This window comes from Macrotis lagotis, chromosome 1 (assembly GCF_037893015.1).
Source record: "Macrotis lagotis isolate mMagLag1 chromosome 1, bilby.v1.9.chrom.fasta, whole genome shotgun sequence".
NCBI classification, from domain to species: Eukaryota; Metazoa; Chordata; class Mammalia; order Peramelemorphia; family Peramelidae; genus Macrotis; species Macrotis lagotis.
This window is the reverse complement of record NC_133658.1, coordinates 309,838,755-309,860,135: the sequence shown is the minus strand read 5'-3', so window position 1 is coordinate 309,860,135 and position 21,381 is coordinate 309,838,755. Positions and strand designations below refer to the sequence as shown.

At 36.7% G+C, this 21,381-nt stretch overlaps 1 protein-coding gene across 3 annotated transcripts in view; it reads right to left on the bottom strand.

Annotated features, from left to right (window-relative positions):
- Positions 1-5,248: 5,248 nt before the first annotated feature.
- N4BP1 (NEDD4 binding protein 1) overlaps positions 5,249-21,381 on the bottom strand; it is an 86,291-nt gene continuing 70,158 nt past the window's right edge. The window contains exons 6-8 of one of the 3 annotated variants that reach the window (XM_074211396.1): positions 20,565-20,672; positions 20,215-20,307; positions 18,786-18,873 (exon numbers count right to left, since the gene is read on the bottom strand). In XM_074211396.1, the coding sequence (XP_074067497.1) occupies positions 20,253-20,307; positions 20,565-20,672 (163 nt within the window). In that variant the 3' untranslated portion in view covers positions 18,786-18,873; positions 20,215-20,252. Of the gene's footprint in view, positions 18,874-20,214; positions 20,308-20,564; positions 20,673-21,381 lie in introns of all 3 variants that reach the window. The other 2 variants (XM_074211397.1, XM_074211395.1) reach the window with 2 other exon arrangements.

Genomic DNA, 21,381 nt, shown 5'->3' with positions numbered 1-21,381 from the left:
CAAATTATAAAAAAAACATAAAAGCAAAAGAAAGAAAAAAACAAAGTGAAAAGAGTATGCTTTAATCTGCCCTTTTAGAGTTTATCAGTACGTTCTCTCTTGAGGTGGATTGCATTTTTCCTTATAGATCCTATGGAATTTAATCATTATATTGATCAGAGTAGCTAAGTCTTTAACAGTTGATCATTGTTACAATAATTCTGTTACTGTGTATAATGTTCTTCTTTATATCAGTTCACATAAGTCTTCCCAGGTTTTTTGGAAACCATATTGCTCATCATTCACAGTAGTATTCTATCATAATCATATACCATAACTTCTTCAGAAATTCTCCAATCAATGGGTATTTCCTCAGTTTCCAATTCTTTGCCACCTCAAAAAGAGCTGCTATAAACATTTTTGTCCAGCTAGGTTCTTCTCCCCCTTCCTTGCCTTATTTTGATCTCTCTGGGATACAGACCTTGAAGTGGTATCACTGGGTCAAAGGTTATGTACTGTTTTGTAGCACTTTGGGAGTAGCTCCAAGTTGTTCTCCAGACTGTTTGGACTATTGCACAACTTCATCAATAGTTTTTGTTTTGTTTTGTTTTTTTTTAGATTTTTCAAGGCAATGGGGTTAAGTGGCTTGCCCAAGGCCATATGTCTAGGTAATTGTGTGTCTGAGTTTGGATTTGAACTCAGGTACTTCTGACTCCAAGGCCAGTGCTCTATCCACTGTGCCACCTAGCCACCCCCATCAATAGTTTTTCATATCACCTCCAGCATTTACCATTTTCCCTTTCTGTCATGCTAGCTTATCTGAAAGGCATGAAGTGATACATCAAAGTTCTTTTAATTTGCAATTAAAATCAATGATTTAGAACATTTTTATGTGACTTGATAATTTTGATTTTCTGAAAACAATCTATTTATATCCTTTGGCCATTTATCAATTGAAGGATGTCTCTTATTTTTATAAAATTGACATATCTATATCTATCTATCTATCTATCTATCTATCTATCTATATATATATATATCTGAGATGAGGCCTGTATTAGAGAAACTTGCCCTACCCCCCCCATTTCCTGCTTTCCTTTTAATTTTGAGCATATTGCTTTTGTTTATGTAAAAGTTTGTAAAGTCATGTAATTAAAATTATTCACTTCCCATTCATCCTTTTCACATCTTGTTTGGTCATAAATTCTTCCCTTATGAACAGATCTGACAAGTATATTTTTTCATGCTCCACTAATTTACTTTTAATATCACCCTATATGTCTAAATCACGAACTCATTTTGACCTCATTTTGATATATGATGTGAGATGTCGGTCTATGTCTAGTTTTTGCCAAATTGATCTTCATTTTCCCCAATGATTTTGTTAAAAGTGTGAGTTCTTACACCCAAAGGGCATCAAAAATGTGCATACCCTTTGATCCAGCAATACCACTACTGGGTCTATACCCTGAAGAAATTATAAAAAAGGGTAAAAACAACACTTGTAGAAAAATATTCATAGCAGCCCTGTTTGTGGGGGCAAAGAATTGGAAATCAAGTAAATGTCCTTCAGTTGGGGAATGGCTTAGAAAACTGTGGTATATGTATGTCATGGAATACTATTCTATTAGAAACCAGGAGAGATGGGAATTCAGGGGAGCCTGGAGGGATTTGCATGTACTGATGCTGAATGTAGATGAGCAGAACCAGAAAAACACTGTATACCCTAACAGCAACATGAAGGTGATGATCAACCTTGATGGACTTGTTTATTCCATCAGTGCAACAATCAGGGACAATTTGGGGCTGTCTGCAATGGAGAATACCATCTGTATCCAGAGAAAGAACTGTGGAATTCGAACAAAGACCAAGGACTATTACCCTTAATTTAGAAAAAAAAAACCTGATATTTTATTGTCTGATCTTGCTATCTCTTATACTTTATGTTTCTTCCTTAAGGATATGATTTCTCTCTCATCACACTCAATTTGGATCAATGTACAACACGGAAACAGTGTAAAGACTGACAAATTGATTTCTGTCGCGGGGGAGGAACTAAGATTGGGGGAAAAATTGTAAAACTCACAATAAATAAAATCTTAAAAAAAATGTGAAAAAGTATGAGTTCTTGACCCCAAAGCTTGAATCTTTGAGTTTAACAAACACTAGATTACTATGGTCATTTATTACTATGTATTGTGTACCTAACTTATTCCATTTGGACACACTATAACTTGACTATTATAGTGGTGTTAATTTGGTCTTCAGAACCAAGGACAACAACCACTCTATTTTTTTTTTTTTAGCTAGTACCAGATTTTTTTTTTGATGATTATTACTTTGCTACATAGTTTGAATTTTGTATTGATATGATAGGCTATCTTTACATTTTTTCACTGATTCTCTTGATATTCTTGAAATTTTGTTCTTCCAGATGAATTTTGAATTTTTTTCTAATTATAAAATAATTCTTTGATATTTTGATTGGTATGGAACTGAATAAATAAATTTATTTAGATAGAATTGTCAATTTTATTATGTTGACTTGGACTATCTATAAGCAATTAACATTTTTCCAATTGCTTAGATATGTCCTATTTGTGTGAAAAGTGTGTTATGGTCTTGTTCATATAGTCTCAGGTTTTTGTCTTGGCAGGTAGACTCTCAAATATTTTATATTGTCTGAATTTTTAAAATGATATTTCTTTTTCTATTTTTATCTGCTGTTTTTTATGGGCCATATATATATATATATATAGATATATATATATATATATCTCAATGTTAATGATTTCTTCATGTTTATTTTATATTCTAAAACATTGCTAAATTTTTAAATTTCAGTTTTTTTAGTCGATACTCTATAGTTCTTTAAGTATATCATCATATCATCATTTACAAAGAGTAACCATTTTGTTTCCTCAGTGTCTATTTTTATTCCTTCAATTTCTTTTTCTTGTCTTATTGCTATAGTTAGCATTTCTAATACAATATTGAATAAAAGATATGACAGTAGACATCCTTACTTCACCCCGATCTTATTAGGAAGGCTTCTAGTTTATCCCTATCATAGCTTTGCTTTCTTGGTATTAGCTAGATATTATTTATCATTTAAAGTAAATATCTGCTTATTTCTATGCTTCTTTTTAAGATAGGAATGAGTGATGTATTTGTCAAAAGCTTTTTCTGCACCTAATGATATAATATGGTCAATAGTGTAAGGGGTTAATAGACAAGTGTGTGGCCATGAGTTCATCCTGAGAGTCACTGAGACCGGGGACAACAGGAATGTCCATACCAGAGTGCTCTGAACTCAGGAAGGAGCTCTGGCCCTTCTCTCTGTTCTCTGCCTTTCATCCTTATCTTGTTGAAGATTCTCAGGAAGGAGCTTTTCATCCTTACCTTGTTTAAGTGTCTCAGGAAGGAGTTTTGGCTCTTATCTCTCTACCTTTCATCCTCATCCTGTTTAAGCCAGGATACACACCTTTTGTGGCATGCCCTTTACTCTTTCACAGTGCCTGGAGATGAGGAATGCTGATTACAGGGGGACTAGGCTTATATATATACCCTTACTCAACTATGTGAGTTAGAGATGTAGAGATGTTGAGATGTAGTGTCCTGTTAATAAAACCTGTTACACATCTCTCTGGGTTGAACTCTCATTATTGAACACGCTGGCCGTGTCCATGTGGCGCCACGAAGACCTTGGAACTAAGGTACAACCCGGCTGCCCAAAAGGAAAAGTCAAAGGACTTTTCACTTGAGAATCACTGTTAATTAATATTTTATTTTAAAATTTTGAATCTATATTCATCAAGGAAATTGGACTATAGATTTGTTTTTTTCTGTCCTTGGTTTAGGTATCAAAATCGTCTTTTGTGTCATAAAAGAGTTGTGTAGGACTCTTGTTTTACCCATTTACTTGTTTTACCTATTTTTTCATACAGTTTATATAGTATTTGGATTAATTGCTCTTTAAATGTTTGGTTGAATACAATTGTGAATCCATCTGGTCCTAGAGATTTGTTTCTTTTTTCTAAGATTGGATTATTTAAACATTCTAATTTTTTTTTTAACCTGGGCAATTTATAATTTTATAAATATTCATCCATTTCACTTAGTTTCACTCCTTATAACTGGGCAAAATAACACCTAATAATTGCTTTAATTTCATCTACATTGATGTAGCATTCACCATTTCCAATTTTTATTCTGGTAATTTGGTTTTCTTTTTTTTCTAAATCAAATTTACCAATGTTTTATCTATTTTATTGGTCTTTCATAAAACTGTCTCCATATGATATGTCATTTTTATCTAGATTTTCACAATTGAGAGAAAGGGTACTGGATTTAGAATCAAAAGGCCTAAAATCAAATCGCAGCTTTTCCATGTACTAGCAAGTCACTCCAGGTTTATGGAACTCATTTTCCCCATTTATAAAATAAGTGGGTAGAACCAGATGATCTGTAAAATATATTTGAACTCTAACATTTGACAATTTCATGTCCATCATATCTTAGATGTAATCTTTTTTATGGTTCTAATTCTGAGTAATGTAATAATTGGTCTTGTTATTGATATGATCAATTATATTAAAGCTTTTCCTAATATTGAACCAGCCCTGTACTACTTACTCTTGGTATTTCCACCTAGTTATAGTATATTATCCTGGTGATAAATTGCTATGATTTCTTTGTTAATAGTTTAATACTTTTTTCATTAATATTCATTAGGGAAATTGATCTATAATTTTCTTTGTCTATTTTGACTTTTCTTATTTTAGATATCAGCACCATATTGGTGACATAAAACGAATTTGGGTAGGTCTCTTTTCAAATAGTTTATAGAGTATTGGAATTAATTGTTCTTTAAATATTTGGTAGAACTCACTTGTAAATTCATCTGGCCCTGGATATTTTTGCTTAGGAAATTTATTGATGGCTTGGTCAATTTCCTTTTTTCTAAAATAGTTATTTAAGTATTTTATCTACTGTTCTGTTAACCTGGACAATTTATATTTTTGTAAATATTCATCCATTTTATTTAGATTGTCAGATTTTTTTTGACAGATAGTTGGGCAAAATAGCTCCTATTGTTTTTAATTTTCCTCTTCATAGGTGGTGAATATACTCTTATTTTTGATATTGAAACTCTAATTTTCTTTGTCATTTTTAAAAAAATCAAATTAATTAAAGGTTTATCTATTTTTTTCCATAAAACCAGTTTTTAGTTTTATTTATTAATGGTTTTCTTTCAATTTTACTAAATCTCTTCTTTGATTTTTAGAATTTTTTGGCATTTAATTGGGAATTTTTAATTTGTTCTTTTTTCTAGCTTTTTAAATTACATGCCCACTTCATTGATAGGCTTTTTCTTTATTTTAGTCATATAAGCATTTAGAGATCCTAAGTACTGCTTATGGATGCATCCCATAAATTGGTACGTTGACTCATTATAGTCATTCTTTTTGATGAAATTGACTCATTCATTCTTTGGGATTAATTTCCAATTAATTTGTATTCTATCTTTCCAAGGCTATTTATTCCATGTCATTTGAAAAGGGTGCATTTAACATTTCTGCCTTTTTGCATTTGAATGGAAGTTTTTAGGCTCCAACACATGCTTGATTTTTGTGTAGGTGTCATGTATAGTTCAGAAAAAGGAATTTTCTTTTCCATTTCCATTAAATGTTCTCTATCATTTTTTAGCCCTTCAAAAATTCTATTCAACTCCTTAACTTTTTGTTTATTTTGGTTAGATTTATCTGAGAGGGGGAGGTTCAGGTCCCCTACTATAGGATATGCTGCTATCTATTTCTTCATCTCACACACTTAACTTTTCTAAGAATTTGTATTACTTCAATGTATATATTCCCTTTTAGCAAGATGTAGTTTTCTTGTCTCTTAATTAGATTTTTTTTTTTTTTGCTTTGTCTCAGATGAGAATTGTTAATCTGCTCTAGCTTTACCTTTAGTATGTGTCTGCTTCAAAAGTGTTTCTTGTAAACAAAATATTGTAGGATTTGGAATTTTAATCCATTGTTATTTGATCCATTTTGTGGTTCAGTTCCTTCCATTCACATTCACAGTTGTGATTACTGGGTATTTCCCTCCATCCTATTTTTTTCCATTTTATACTTTTCTTTCTCTTGCCTTTCATCCTGTCCTTCCTCACCCAATTAACCTTTTTATAATTTTCTTGTATTGCTCTCATTTCTTTGCTCCAATTTTCCTCTACTATTCTTATTTTATTTTGAAAATAATTTTTTTTACCTCTTTCAGGATTTTTTATTGGGATTATGTCCAATTCATGTTTTTTTTTCTTTTGAGGCTTTTGAGGCTCCTGTACCTATTTTGATATCAAGACAAAGAAGACTGATATCAAAATAAGTTTCTTCCTTTTTTCTTGTTTGCTCATTTTCCCAGCCTATTTTCTTACCTTGAAATTTATGTTAAAGATGGACTCTTTCCTGGCATGGGAGTTGGGGTACTGGGGGATATTTTCCCAAGCTTCAGGCTTTTTAGAAGTACTCTTTTTTGAGATGTTTCTGGGCATTTGGAAGTTTTAAGTGCTTCCAAAGAGAGATTTGGAGAGAGGTATATTCACTGGGCCTCTAATTCCTTGCTATTATAAGCCATATTATTCTTCATGGCTACTGCTACCTTGAAACCAAAAATGATTCTGCTCCAGTGTTCCTTCTCCCTGGGACCAAAAGCACTCCTCTCTGCCGTTGGACTGTGACCTAGGCAATAGAGTTTTCAAACACTATATAGTACTAAGCCCAGTGCTAGCATCTGGATCCACTGTAATCTCTTTTTGACAAGTTAACCAATACCCTTAACATCTCAGATCTGAGAGCTCCCCAAACTGCTCGCATTTCACTACCATCAAATCTCACCACTGGTGATGCTTCTATGTGGTCTCCAGGTCAGCTTCCATTCCTGTCTAACAGATCTTTCCTTCTGAGTTCCTAAGTTGTCTTGAGCTAAAATAATGTCTCTTCTCTGACCTTTTGTTGACTCTGCTATTCCAGAATTTTATTTGAGGCCTTATTTTTAAAGTCGTTTGGAGAAAAATTTTTGGAGAGTATGGATATGATGCTTCCTCTACTCCACCAACTTGCTCTATTCTTGAAAGTCCCCCTTCCATGATTTCTCATCCATACATTTTTCCCATTCAGAATACAAGGAATTAATCTTTCTTCCTGTCTTAAATAGCCAATTTGCCAGTACCAATGGCACTTGTCCTGCTCTTCTTTGCCTTGATAAATGGTTCACTAATACCATCCTATCACTTAAAACCAGCTCTCATATTCTTTGGAGAAGCTAGTGCTGACAGTGCGCCCTTCAGTTTTTTCCTGATTTTCAATATAACCTCATCTTCAGAAAATAACAATTTTTGTTTGAGTTTATAAGTCTTGATTGCCAAAATTCTTTAGTTCCTTATACCAATGACAGCACCTATGAGACTTGAATTTGTTGTGTATTGGAATGAACTTGTTCTTTTGTCCTTCAGAATCATAGAATTTTGGTGATATATTTAGATCCATTTGGTCTAATTCATAATGAAAAGGAAACCACAAAAACAGATCAAAACAAGCAGACATTCACTATCTAGAGGCTGACTCCTGGACCAAAAGTTCACAGGCCTTATATGTACTGGATGCTATATGGAATAAATGCAATAGAACCTATCTGCTCAAGTCAAACACATAGAACATGAAACTGAATGAACAGAGGCAAGACTATCGAAGTGGTCTCCTACTGGGTCATCCTACTGGTAGTCTATTTGATTCATGCATTTATAAAGGGCAGCATGATTAACTGGTACCTAACTTTGGAGTCAGGTAGCCCTGCCTCTGACAGATTCTGTTGATCTGATGCTGGACAAGTTCCTGAACCTCTCAATCCCAAGCATATAAGATCAGAAGTTGAAGAAAAGTTGCTAATTTGTATTGGTACAAGGAATTTCCACCCTGGAAAATGCCCTACACCAATTAAATTCTAAGTTTCATCTTGGAAAAAAACTCAACAAATATTTGTGTTTACTAAGTGTTAAGCACTCTGGACAGAGGCAAAAAACAACCCTCAGAGAGCTCACATTCTAATAGGCATAGGAGGAACAACCTACATGCAGATAATATGAAACATAAAAAAAACAATTGGGAGAAAAACACAAAGGCCTAATGTAGCAGGCTGTTTTTGAATAAACTAAATATGCTGAGAGGTGAGGAATATTCCAAGCATGGAAGAAGGAAGAAACTCAGCTGGATCACTGAAAGAATCTGTTCACCCTCCCCGACCATATTTCATCTTGATGCTGTAGCAAGATTAGTCTTCCTAATGCAGTGAGTATTTTCATCTGATTGTTCCAGATGACACATAATTTGTTGTTGTTGAGTCATGACTCTTCATGGTCCCATTGGGAGTTTTCTTGGTAGAGATACTGGAATGGTTTGCCATTCCCTTCCCTAGATTTTATACAGATTAAGGAAAGTAAGGCAAACAGGGTGAAGTGATTTACCCAGGGTCAATCACACAGCTATTAAGTGTCAAAGCTGGATTTGAACTCAGCAAGTGGAGTCTTCCTGACTCTAGGCTGTGCTCTATCCACTGTGCCTGCTAGCTGCCAGTGCCTGGCACTTAAACCAACCTAGTGCCATACATTCCCAAATACACCTGGTGCTTTTTTTTTATCTGTGCCTCTGACAGCCATCTCTTCAAAATAACCACCCTTTAACAATGGCACTCACTTGTTAACAATAACATTTCACATTTATCCCTATGCTTTGAGGTTTAGAAATAATTCTCAACAAAGACTTTGTGAAATAATTAGTCCAAGTATCAGGAAACCCACTTTATAGATGTGATAACTGAGGCTCAGCAACTTGCTCAAAGTGACACACTCAGGGAATCACATAAGCAAATGTGTCAGACCCAGGACTCAATCCCAGGAGTTTGGTCTCCCTTATACTAGGCTGTCTCTCACAATTTATCTGTTTACACAAGAATGTTTTTTTCACACCTCCTAGAGTAGAGTAGTATCCCCATTTTTCAGGTGAGAAAACTGAGGCCTAATGAGATGAAGAACAAGTCTCACAACAAGAAAGTGGCAAAGCTTGAAACTGAGCCTGTTTTTTTGACCCTGAATTTAGTGCTCTTCCCACTGTCTCAGGTTGTTTCGAAGCCATTTATTACCTGTCTTAATATAAGCATGCTGCATATAATGTGAATTAGAAAGTTAAAAATCTGTGGATTCTGGTCCCTGCTCTGCCCTTGGTTTGCTGTGTGTTCCTGAGGAAGTCCCTTTCTCTCTCTGGGCCAGTTTCCTTCTCTGCAAAATGAGGGCATTGAATGAAATGATCTCTATGTTCCCCAGTAGTTGACCTTCTGTCTTCAGTTATTTATCTGCCTCTAAATTTTCGAACCAGATATAGTTCTGGAAAGGACTGTTAATCAGTGTTTTTATACCCCACAGTGCAAAAGCAAGTGCTGCTCTGTGTAAAGACTGTTGATTGATTATGATTTTTGGAATAAGGATATATTAAAAAAACCCCAAAAAACCAAAACCCCAAAGTATGGAGGCTAAGTGGTTGCTTTATTAGTAGGGGAAAAGAAAGGAGGATTTATCTATCCTTAGAGTTGTAAGGGACCTTAGAGATCATCTCCCCAATTTTACTAGAAACAGACAGATGAGTGAGGAAGAAGAAACAGACCTCAGGAGGAAGACTCACTCTTCTTTGGGGCTAGGCTTGTAAGTAAACTGCTTCTAGGATGCATTTGAGACAAACTGCAGGAAGCCCTCTCCCTCCCTCCCTGCCTTTTTTGGGCACTGAAACCTTAAACTGATTCCAGAGCCAGACAGACAAGGAGACAAGCCTTCATTCTTCTCCAGAAGTCCTCCCTTGCTCACATAGGAGCTCAGCTAAGTTCAGTCCTTTGGGAAGCAGCCAAGTTACCCAATCTTTTTTTTTTTTTTTTTAAGGTTTTTGCAAGGCAAACGGGGTTAAGTGGCTTGCCCAAGGCCACACACCTAGGTAATTATTAAGTGTCTGAGACCGGATTTGAACCCAGGTACTCCTGAGCCCAGGGCCAGTGCTTTATTCACTGCGCCACCTAGCCGCCCTCTAAATTACCCAATCTTGACTGAATGCTTTCTCCCAGGTCTGACCCAGAGACTAAACTCCAAGAGTTTATTATCAACCTTACCTGAAGGCCAAGCTGGGCTTCCCAGATTTTTATAGAAACTAAAGAGGCCACAGATTAAAGGTAGAGAGAATTAAGTTTTCATTTTGAGAGCAGCAAGGGTCAGTGAAAAAGAACTGGGTTAAGAGGTTGGAGGCTGATTTCAGTTCTACTATTAACCCTCCATGATTCTTTGCAGTGGTCCCTTTCCTGCTTTGGACCTCAATTGCCCCATCATGTCCACATGCCTATCCTATCTATTAGTTCCTGGTGAATCTTATTGATTCTCCCAATGAAAATTATGTATGCTGATTTTTATCTTTAAACTAATTGTTTTTAAAGTTCAAGGTATTGAAAACCACAATAGTGTTCCTCCAATCTCCACCACTTCTAAGTAAGGTTGAGAAGAGAATCAACAACACACCAGATTAATGCTCTGAAGTAATCCCCATGGTCAGTTTGAGTAACTGAATTCACCAAATTATTAGTCTCTCTTCCCAAACCTCTCCTTTATTTCTTTCGAGTTTATCCTAAAGTGTAGCATCCACCATTCCTGTCTCTGGTTATCTTGTCATTTTTTCTGTGCTTTATTATGGGCTGTCCATTTTTTTGCTTCATGTTATTCTCAAGTGACAAATTACCAGAACCTCCCTCAGACAAATAGAAATAACAGGCTTCCCCCCCAATTTATTCTATTTGAAAAGCATGAATTTTTATTTTATTTTAATTTTTGTTTCCAAATTTTCTCCCTCCCCCACCAATGGAGAAAGCAAGAAATATATTTTATACATATGAAGTCATAAGAAATCTGACTTCTTGCTAAATTCAATCCCGCTTATTGAAATCCAAGACTCTTTCCTTTGACTCTGACAAAAGGCTGCATATGTGCAATATGTGGCTCTGTGTTCTCAGGGACTTGAACTAAGTCATGGACCAAAAAACTGTAACAAATGACATTATTTTGAAGAACCTCAAACTAAACAGATTTTTATGAAACCACAAGCTTTCATCTGAAATATCACTCCTCTACCTAGTAAACTAATTTGAGCCAGTATTCAAACTCTTTATTTTATAAAACTATTGAATTGGAATAAAACCATATCAAACTATTTCCCTAATAAATTATAAGCAACCTAGATTTGGAGTCAGAAGACTTGAGGTCATGTCCTGATTCTGTCAATGTGACCTTGGGCAAGTAATCTAATTTCTCAGGAATCTATTTTCCCATCTATAAAATAGGGATAACAAATACACAGGGTCATGTGAGTTCAACTGAGGCAGTATAAGGGAGGGGAAAAGGGTTAGCTCAAGACCCAAAAACCTGGGTTCAAATTCTGGCCCTGCTCCTAACTTATTTGATTTTTGGTAAGCTCCTTTATATCTCTGGACCTGTTTCCCCATTTACAGTCTAGATAAAAAGATCTCATGTCCCTTCTGAGGTTAGATAAACAAATATTCCTTTGGGAGAGTGGGTAAAGGATCTGAGCTGTAGGCTAGGCTATATCACTACCTCCCCCTCCATTTTTTTTATTTAGTTAATGGTTATAAAACACTCCCCAGAGCAACTGTAAATTCTCCAATCTTTACATGAACCCTGGAGAAATACAAAGCTATACATTTAGAGTTGGAGGAGTCCTCTTACTCCAACCCCCAATATAGAGTTAAGAAACAGCCCCAGGAGAGCTGTCCAGCCCCAGAGTCCCTTCAGGACAGACTGAGGTACCTGGGACAGGGCAGGGTAGTGGAGGGAGAAGGTCATAGATCATCCTGAGTTAAATGGAGAGTAGTAGGCCTAGAGAATAATAACTAGCATTTATGGAGCACTTATCAAGTGTTCAATCCATTGTGTTACCTAGCTGCCTAACTGAAGTTGATTTAAGAAAACTCCCTTTTACTTTCTTGTGGCTAAACACAGGAGCTACACAGCATGGTATAGTAGAAAGAATGTAGGTAGTAGAATAAGACCTTCAAGTTCAATTCCTTACTATTTGATTGGAGTCATTCCAGACCAAGGATCAAGGATTGTTAGCTAAATCCAGGGAATCTCTAGGAATCCTACTCAGTATAAATTATTTAAATATATAAAATGTGTAGATTACAAACTCCTTGAAGGCAAAGATTCTGTTGCTCCTTTTTGTATCCCTAGGGGCTGGTATGAAGGAGTCACTTAAACTGTCATTGAATTGAACCAAAGAAACTAATTATATTGAATTAAAGACCTCCAGAAATCTATCCACCCCCAATCCTAGTGTTAATAACACCTTAATTACCTAGATGATTACTAAATTCTTGTCTACCTCTAAATGCTGTTTTATGAGTTTTTAATCACTGACTTGCTCCCACCAGCTAACATAATTCTAGCAAATAAGAACAGACTCTTTAAAAGTCTGCTTGTCCCAAGTGACACGGTGTTTCCAAAGCCAAATTCAGTAGCGAGAATTTGAAGATTATCTAGGGTTTTTAGATTAGCTACATCCTCCTCCCCACCTTCTCTGGTTTCCAAAGACTCAGATTGCTGTTCCCTTTATCCCCTGACAAAGGGCAAGCAGCAGAGCTTCCCATGGCTGGCTCCCTAGGCACAGACCCAAGTGCCTCTGGGGGAGTCCCTCTTGAACAGTATCTTACAAGGATATTTGTGAATACACACAACCACATGATTAGAGATTCCTTAGGCCTGGTAATCATTTCTAAGAACAGACCTCCTAGGGAAAGAATTTTGTTGGCTAACTAGGAGGGGCCTTTACTGAAGGTCACCACCAGGGTGGAGTATTAGAAAGAGGCCTAAAGTTTGCATTGAAAGACTTGGATTTGAATCATCCTCTTTTAAACAGGCTATTTTATGACCTTGGGTGAGTTGAAACCTCCCTGGGTGTTTTCTCCTCTGTAAAAACGAGGGGGCTGGTCTCAATGATTGCTAAAACTCAACTCTGTGATCTCAGAATTGGCATCATTAAGAAGCACCCTGGATTGTTGATCTCTGATATAACTAAGACAGTTACTCAGAAAGATATGGAAAAACATGTGCTAATCACCACCAGTTTTCTCTATTAGAATTATTCCACCTGATTTGAGGGATATGTAGAAGGCTCGTTATCATGCCCCAAGATCATAAGCATGGGACCATGGATTTGGAGCTAGAAGGGATCTCAGAGATCATTTAGTTCAGCCCTTTCAATTAAAGTAGGGGAAGCTCAGGTTACACACACACATAATATAAATAGCACAGTGGAGATTTTTATTTGAATCCTCACAATTCCTGTATTCATTACATTGCACCAAGTTGCTTCTCGAAATCCACCTCTGCCTGTTGGACTCAGCAAATGAAGACAATTTTTTTTTGCATCTTGACTAAGACTTCAAAAGTCTCTTCTGGTATTGCCTCTTCTCAGATAGCTCGTTTCACTAGAGGTTCTGTAACCAGCCTCATCGCTTCCATCTCAGGGAAGCTGATAATCTCGGCCTCGTCTCATACCTGTGATTCCCCAGTGCAGTTTCACTCTCTTGTATGACAGATCAATTTTGTGAAGGATGAGCTTAGCCAATAAGAACATGCTTATGGGTCCCTCACTTAGGGAAGCCTCTCAGAGTGGCCTTCAATGCACCAGGTCAGACACAGCATCTTCCTTCCCTCAAGTGGTCTGCAGGTATTAAAGGAACAAGATCCCCATTAACCTATGTTCCACAGCTGTATTGTCCCAAATCCCTTTGCAAGTTCTGAGGGAGGGTGAAGGATTTTCTCACCCTAACACTTGAGACTATGCTGATTGGGAGGTTCAGGGACAATTATGCTTTCTTTTAGGGCCTGAAAATAGAAACAAACTGGTGCTAAAACTCAGCAGTGGAGATAGGAAATAGCTTCTAGGCTGTCTCCAGCTTTAGTAATCCTGGACTGAAAGGGTAGCCAGTAGGGATAGAATGTGGTTAGAATATGACTCCAAAATTAGCAGAGCATCTTTATTGATGATACTCCTTGAGAGTCAATGTTAAAAATGCAGTCTTTTTTTCCTCCCTTTTATTTAGTGAGGAACTTGTTCAGTGGAAAGCAGTGAGTCACAGCCAGTCAAGGGAGGTGTTTTTTTTTTGAGATCATACCAAAGTTTATTGATTACATCAAATGAAAAATTTAGGTAATGAAAAAGACAATTTGCATTCATAAAAAGTAGCATTCACATTTAAACTGTTATAGAAAACCACCATGTGAATGTATAAAATTGCTTAGGTGGAAAAAACCCTATGATACTGGTATTCCACCTTTGCAAGCTGCACAATGCATGAGACTTACACATCAATAAAAGGAAGTGTTCTTAAATTGAGGTGAATGAGGAAGGGGGAAAATATAGGTAACCTGGGAACTATGCAGGTTAACACATTTTTTTTAGGTTTTTTTTTTTTTGCAAGGCAAATGGGGTTAAGTGGCTTGCCCAAGGCCACACAGCTAGGTAATTATTAAGTGTCTGAGACAGGATTTGAACCCAGGATCTGAACCCAGGTACTCCTGACTCCAGGGCCGGTGTTTTATCCACTAAGGTGCTTTATCCACTACGCCACCTAGCCGCCCCAACACATTCTTTTTTGAGGATTACAGATTTTCTTTTCTATAGCTCTTGGTTTCTGATGTTACCTTACCATTTTCTAAACAGGAAAATTAAACATTTTGCTTCCAAGTGCTGCCTGAATTTCTGGTCAAATGTTGGTCTTTGCTTCTATCTGGTACTACAAAAAATACTGTTCCCTAAAAGTGCCAACCAAAAAAGGGTGCTGCTTAACCAGACAGGGTCAAGGCCTCTTTTCTCTAATGCATGAATGCAATGTAGACCGCATCGAACCATCCAAGTCACTGCAATGAACATTCGATTTGGAGTGAGAAAACTCAGACTCTATTCCCAGCTTTGTTACTTGTTAACTTTATGATGGGTGAGTAATTGTTCTTCTGAATCTCAAATCTTCTCATCTGTAAAGGGAGAGGAAGAAGGTGTTGGATTAGAAGTGTGTGATGTTGGAGTGGCTAGGTGGTGCAGTGGATAGAGCACTGGCCCTGGAGTCAGGAGTACCTGAGTTCAAATCTGGCCTCAGATACTTAATAATTACCTAGCTGTGTGGCCTTGGGCAAGCCACTTAACCCCACTGCCTTGCAAAAACCTACAAAAAAAAAGTATATGATCTCCTTTCAGTCCCTAATCCTATCAACCTGTGCTTTCTTGCTTTTCATTTTTCTTGGTGATCAAAAGATAGCTGGTTGAGGTGAGAAATGTAATCTGTAGAGTTCTATAGGGAAATACCAAATCATGACCTTGACCCCAATTTGTCCTCTATCACTGACTTGGCTGGCCCATATACCTATCTCCAGCATCTAGGTAGTTAGGATTTCTTTTCCTGTGGCACAAAACCCAAGCACAAATGTCAAACTAGTTGATCTAGGGAGGAGTGGGGGTGTCCTTACCCCTCTACTCTGGGCTTCTTGGATTAAAAATCACAGAGGTAATGCTCAAATATTTATTCTATAGAAAACTTGTAGTTTCATTTCTATACAAAGATCTTCTGTGGAGAAAAAAAATAAAAAGATAGCTGACCTAGAAGCTAAAGAATCCCCACTTCCAGTGACCTAAGATAAGACTGACCTTTGATCTCCTCATTCGTCAAGTGATGATAATCATCTTCACCCTACCTGCTGGATGGGGAAAGTTGGGGGTGGGGTAGGATAGTAATAAACAAGTGAGGTAATCTCCATGATGCAAAACCCTCTCTAAAACTTATCTTAACATCTGACCATTTTTTAATCAAAAGTAAATACATGCTCTATCAACAATTATTGATTCAGTTCAACAAGCATTTATTGAGTATGCACTAGCATACTGAATAAAGAGATAAACAGAGGAGAAACCTGGGAATAAGGCAGTTTCTTCTTCCATCTTAAGCTAACTGGAGCCTAGGTGAATGAATTTTGAGTTAGTCAGAAAGGACTGGTCCTTCCTTGACAATCTCTTATACCTTAACTATATACATTATAGTTTTAAAATAGTAAAGCAATTATGTTGCTTCTACTTGAAACTTCTTTTGGAAGAAATTGTTCCATATTCTTAATTTTTCTACTAAAGAGACAGGGAACAGAAATAGAATATGGCAAAAGTTGGACAGTAAACCACTAATACAGCCAAGAAAAAATTTTTAACCCCTTTAGCTCTTCAGTTATACTGGCCCTCCACTCCTGGGTTTCCCAGTACCCCGAAGGACTGATTGAAATGCTTGGCATAGTTATAGAAATTATTCCTTTCCCTTATCCTCCACATTCCCTACTCATTAGTGAAAATCCAGGTCTCTCCTTGACAATAATTTAGCAATCAGAAATTTTCTTGGGCACTCTGTACATTTATTGAAGAGATGGGGAAATAGTGAATTGAACATAAGAACTTGTGTTTGTCTATGAAATAATGGTTGCACAAATGATACAAACTCCAGTTCTAGGATGGTAGATACCTTTTAATAACCAGTCACATATTTACAAGTTTGGCTGAAGGGGTTGTTGAGATCATAGAGGGCAGCAAGTGAACCTGATTTTAGTCTAAAAGCTTGTTTTCTTAATAGACCCAGGTGGGGGCTAGACCAAACTTATCTAATAGTTTAGCCTCAGTTTCTCTTTGGCTTCCCTCTTTCAAGGACAACAACACCCAAATATAACTCTGAGAACTAAGAGCTAATTTCATGATGATTCATGTTGAAATCCTTAAATATAAGACAGAATTGAAATAAAAGTCTCTACCAGGGCAGGTTTGGATTTATAGTAACCTGTAAACTACAGATGCTAGGATCAAACAAAGCCAGTTAAGATGGCTAAGGGAAGAGAGTCTCAGAGAGATCCACCCAGATTGACTGCACACCTGGATGAGTTATCCCATTTCCAAGTGCCTTAATTCTTTTATAGGGAAATGGCCTCCAATTTGAGTCTTTCTACCCACTTCTGGGTCTGGGATCATCACAAATAAGCTATAAAAGTTAAACCTCTGAATTTCTCGGATAAACAATCTTGTATATAACACAAAGTCCACTGAATGGCCAGAAAAACTCTAGCAAAGGCTTTCATTTGTACAGTTTAGGGAAATACTGAAAATGTGACAGAAAATAATTGGGGGGGTGGAAGGGGAGGGAAAGGGAGAGTGTGAAAGACTGAGGTTCACGACAATAGATTAGACCACTGTAAGCAGATGACCACAGAACAAATAAATACAGGAGTACAGAAATTCCCATGTGAAGCTATTAATGCTATTTTATTGGCTTGGGTCACTTGTGATAATAATAAAAAAACAAAAAAAACAACAAAAAACAACAAACCATTTTCTGGCAAAGTCTGCATATAAGACATACTCAAAAGCCCCATGTGTGAACAATTAATATACCTGTTTACCACAACAAATGGGGCTCTTTGAATCAGTTTCTCCTTCATATTTCACTGCTGTCTATAAATGCTAAGAACTTATTTCAGTCAAATGGGTTCATTGGGGAGGTAGCATTGAATAGTGGAAAGAGCACTGGCCTGGCATCAGGAGTTCTAGCTCTACCACTAACTAGCTGGGAGACCTTATACAAGTCCTTTACCTTCACTAGGGCTCACTTTCTTCCTCTATAAAATGAGGAGGTTGGACTAAGAATTCTAAGGTCCTTTTCAGCTTTAGCATTGTAAGAAGCCAGCATTCCCTTGGTCATCAAAAACCAAAAGGTAGAAGGTGCCATCTAGTGGCATTATTTGTCCAATACTACAAAAGCCCCCAAGCCCCCAAAACAAACAAAATCCCCAATGGGCAAAAACTTTTCTTGCTTCACCACCCCCACTTTTATTTCAAGGGGCATACTTCATGTCAGTGGACATAATATGTTCACCTCAAGAAAATATACTTTAAGAGGTCATGCTTTCCTTAAGAAAGCTACTCTTTATTTTACAAAGGCTAATTATATCACATTTTGCCAACATTTTCATCTTTAAGGAAAATAGTTTTAAAAAAACACATAAAAACGTTAATACACTAGAATAAGCTGCTATGAAACAGTTCTGAACAGGCAGAAAATGTAGACTTTCCTTTTACAGAAAATGTTAATATTAAGTCTGTAATAGCAGCATCATTTATATATATGTGTGTATATATATATACATACATATACATATATATACATATACACATATATACATACATATATATATGTGTGTGTATAAAGCCAGTTTTGAAAACACCTTTTATACACAAAACATCTCTGATTCTGTTTTGTTCAAATAGGGTTTATATTGGCAAATTGAATTCTTCACATTATTTCAATTCCCAACATGCTACTTGAAGGTAATCAATCAGCTGTGAGAGCAAAATGTTCCCAATATACCCTTAATCCAATATCATGGCTGACAATGCATTCAGGTCTCTCATATAGGGATGTGCTGTCAGGATCTGATCAATTTTCATTCTTTGCTCTGATTCTGGGAATATCTTCAGGAGAGCTTCCCTCAGCTGTTTGGTTTCTGCTGAGGATCTCTGTGGTGGAATTGTCAGGTTTGGTTGGATACTGGCTAGATTTTGTAGGATTGGGAGGTTAGGTTGCTGGGGAATCCAGTTGCTTGGAAGAACTCCCTGAATCGGGGGCGTGGGTTGTCGGCTGGTGCTGGGGACCCTGAAGGCAGTTTCATGCAGTCCTCCACTTGGCAGAGTGCTGGGCGGAGGTGGAAAATCCCTATAAATGGAAGAGTGCCCAAGTAAGGAAGTTATTGAACAAAAGGGAAATTTCCCTAAAATAATAATGTGTATGCTTATAGTTCAAAATTCTGTTCCTTGAACTCCTACAAGGAGGATAACATAGGGCAGGAGTAAGAAATGGAAGTATGTGGAATACAGTGCCAGTGGGTCAGAAGTTGAGGTGGTATGAAATGGCAGGGCTGACTATGAAAAGGGAATGGCTATGGTCCTGCAGAGAGACCATCACAGTTTTAAAATATCAGTGGCAGAACTAAGGAATGAAAAAGAGAAAGGGGACAATAATATGCTGGTTCTTTTTTTTTTTTGCAGACTTTTTGATATCTCGGCAATATTATTCCAGCTTCAACAGTCCCCTTCTCAAATTTAAATACCCTATAAAGGGTTATGCCTAAAACTATAAATCCAGGAAATCTGTTAGTGTTGGTAGGAAAAGAAGGTAGAGAAGAGGAACTTGTGAGAATATATATATGTGTGTGTGTGTGTGTATGCACACACACACACATTCTTCAAGTTGCTCAAAATCATCTTCTTGCTGCCCCTGGTATGTGAATGCCATAAGTAGTGATCACTTGACAAGTTTCAAGAAGAAATTTGGAGAAACAAGCCTCACTCATGCAGTCACTGCACAGTTAAAATGGGCCACTCTCATGAAAAAAAGGTGTGGTCTTTGAGAGCCAACTCTCAATTGAATATTCAAAGATTAGAAACAAAAAAGATTTATACATCATTCATAGTTCAAACCAACATTTGCTTTGATTTTGATTTTGGGAGCTGACTAAACCTAAATGATGTCAGTATAAATTTGAAAAGTCTTACTACCTTAAAGGCAGAGTGAGAACTCTGAAATTCAAGGCAGCTACACTCTCTAATTTAGAAGCTTAGTACTAATAGTTCCTGAGAAATAATAATCTGAGCAAGTTCATCTCAATAAGGAGAGAGTGGCCTTTACCCATCTAGCCACAAAGCTTGTCAAATGTGATGTGTAATTAATGTCCAAGGACAATTACTTTGAACTTCTGAAAATCAATTTTTAAACTTTCCCATTCCTCCACAACAAAAAAGATGAAATAAAGTCCAGGTAAACTTGAAAGAGCAGCAGACATGATTTCTTAATGAAATAATTTGCTGGACTAGAAATATGCAATATTAAAAACTTGCTCACACGTGCACATGCACATGCCAGCCAGCCAGCACATATACACACATACAATCAACCAACCCCCAACCCCCGCCCCCCCGGGCAACTTAAGCAAAACAACTGCCTGTGAAAATGAAAATAAAGTGACATTCCCATGAAGGAAGCCCATGTTTTGCTTACCTTTGTTAATACGAGACCATCCATCTTGGAATATATCTTTATTTTGTCTTTCTGGCACAGAAAATAATGTTTTGTTGCTTTGGTTTTATCAATCTATGATGTATATGGTGCCAACATATCATAAGACAAACATGAGTTAAGCAAAAGTGAACATAACTCTAAGCTTGGTCTTTCTGGGTATCCTTGAGCTATGCTTTGATATTTTCATTAGCATTTAGTTTTAAGTATTCAATTAAAAAACTATATTATATAATTAAAAAAATATATAGGGCACTAATTTCTCCCCCACAACAGTTTAAAAACCCCAAAATTATACCAGAAAAAAGGCAATAACCAGAAAAAGGCAATACCCAAGGAAGACTTCTTTACGAAGAAATTCCTCTAATCTAGGTCCACTTCTTCCCAGAGGATCATCAGGAACCATAAATATGTCCCCAACAAATGTATACTGAAGCAACCTACAATACAATATGAAGAAGAGAATAAAAAAACAACACTTAATTTCTAATCTTTGGAGCAAATTTACCACTTTTAACACTATATGAGTTAGCCATAACTTGGAGCTTGCTTACCTAAAGAAAAACTCTCAAATTAGCTGCATTCTCTTCTTTTGAATTAAAAAACCCGGAAAAGCTCTAACTCTCATCAGCTGGACTTTCTATTACTTATCATGATTTCACCTCAAAGTCTTTCAGATACTTATTTGGGTTTTGAGAAATGTTTGCCATTTAATTCTCAAGTGAAATAAGAGGCTTTAAAACCCTATCATTGTTCCTGTCAGGGAAGCCTGGGGGGAAGCAGTGGAGTTCCTCAGGCAATCCGTTTTGAAAACAGCTGTTTAAAAGAAAGTGATGAATTCTTTTGAAATTTATGATGTTATTTTAGTGGCTTATCTAACAGATTTGTAAAGATCCTAAATGGTCTGAGGTTCTGTCTGTATTATTACATTTGCTTCGTGTCTCTATGTCAGTATATGGGTCTTATACTATCCAAGTACTAGAATATTATGGGACTAATAATAAACATGCTGGTAAAGGGGAATCTACCTATAGCACAGGGCAAAAGACATGTCAAGCAGAAGTATTACTAGTGACTTATGAACTATGTCCAGAAGGGCAAAGTTCAAGTCTGTTGCTTTAAAAAATGAATGCTAGGTGGTGCAGTGAA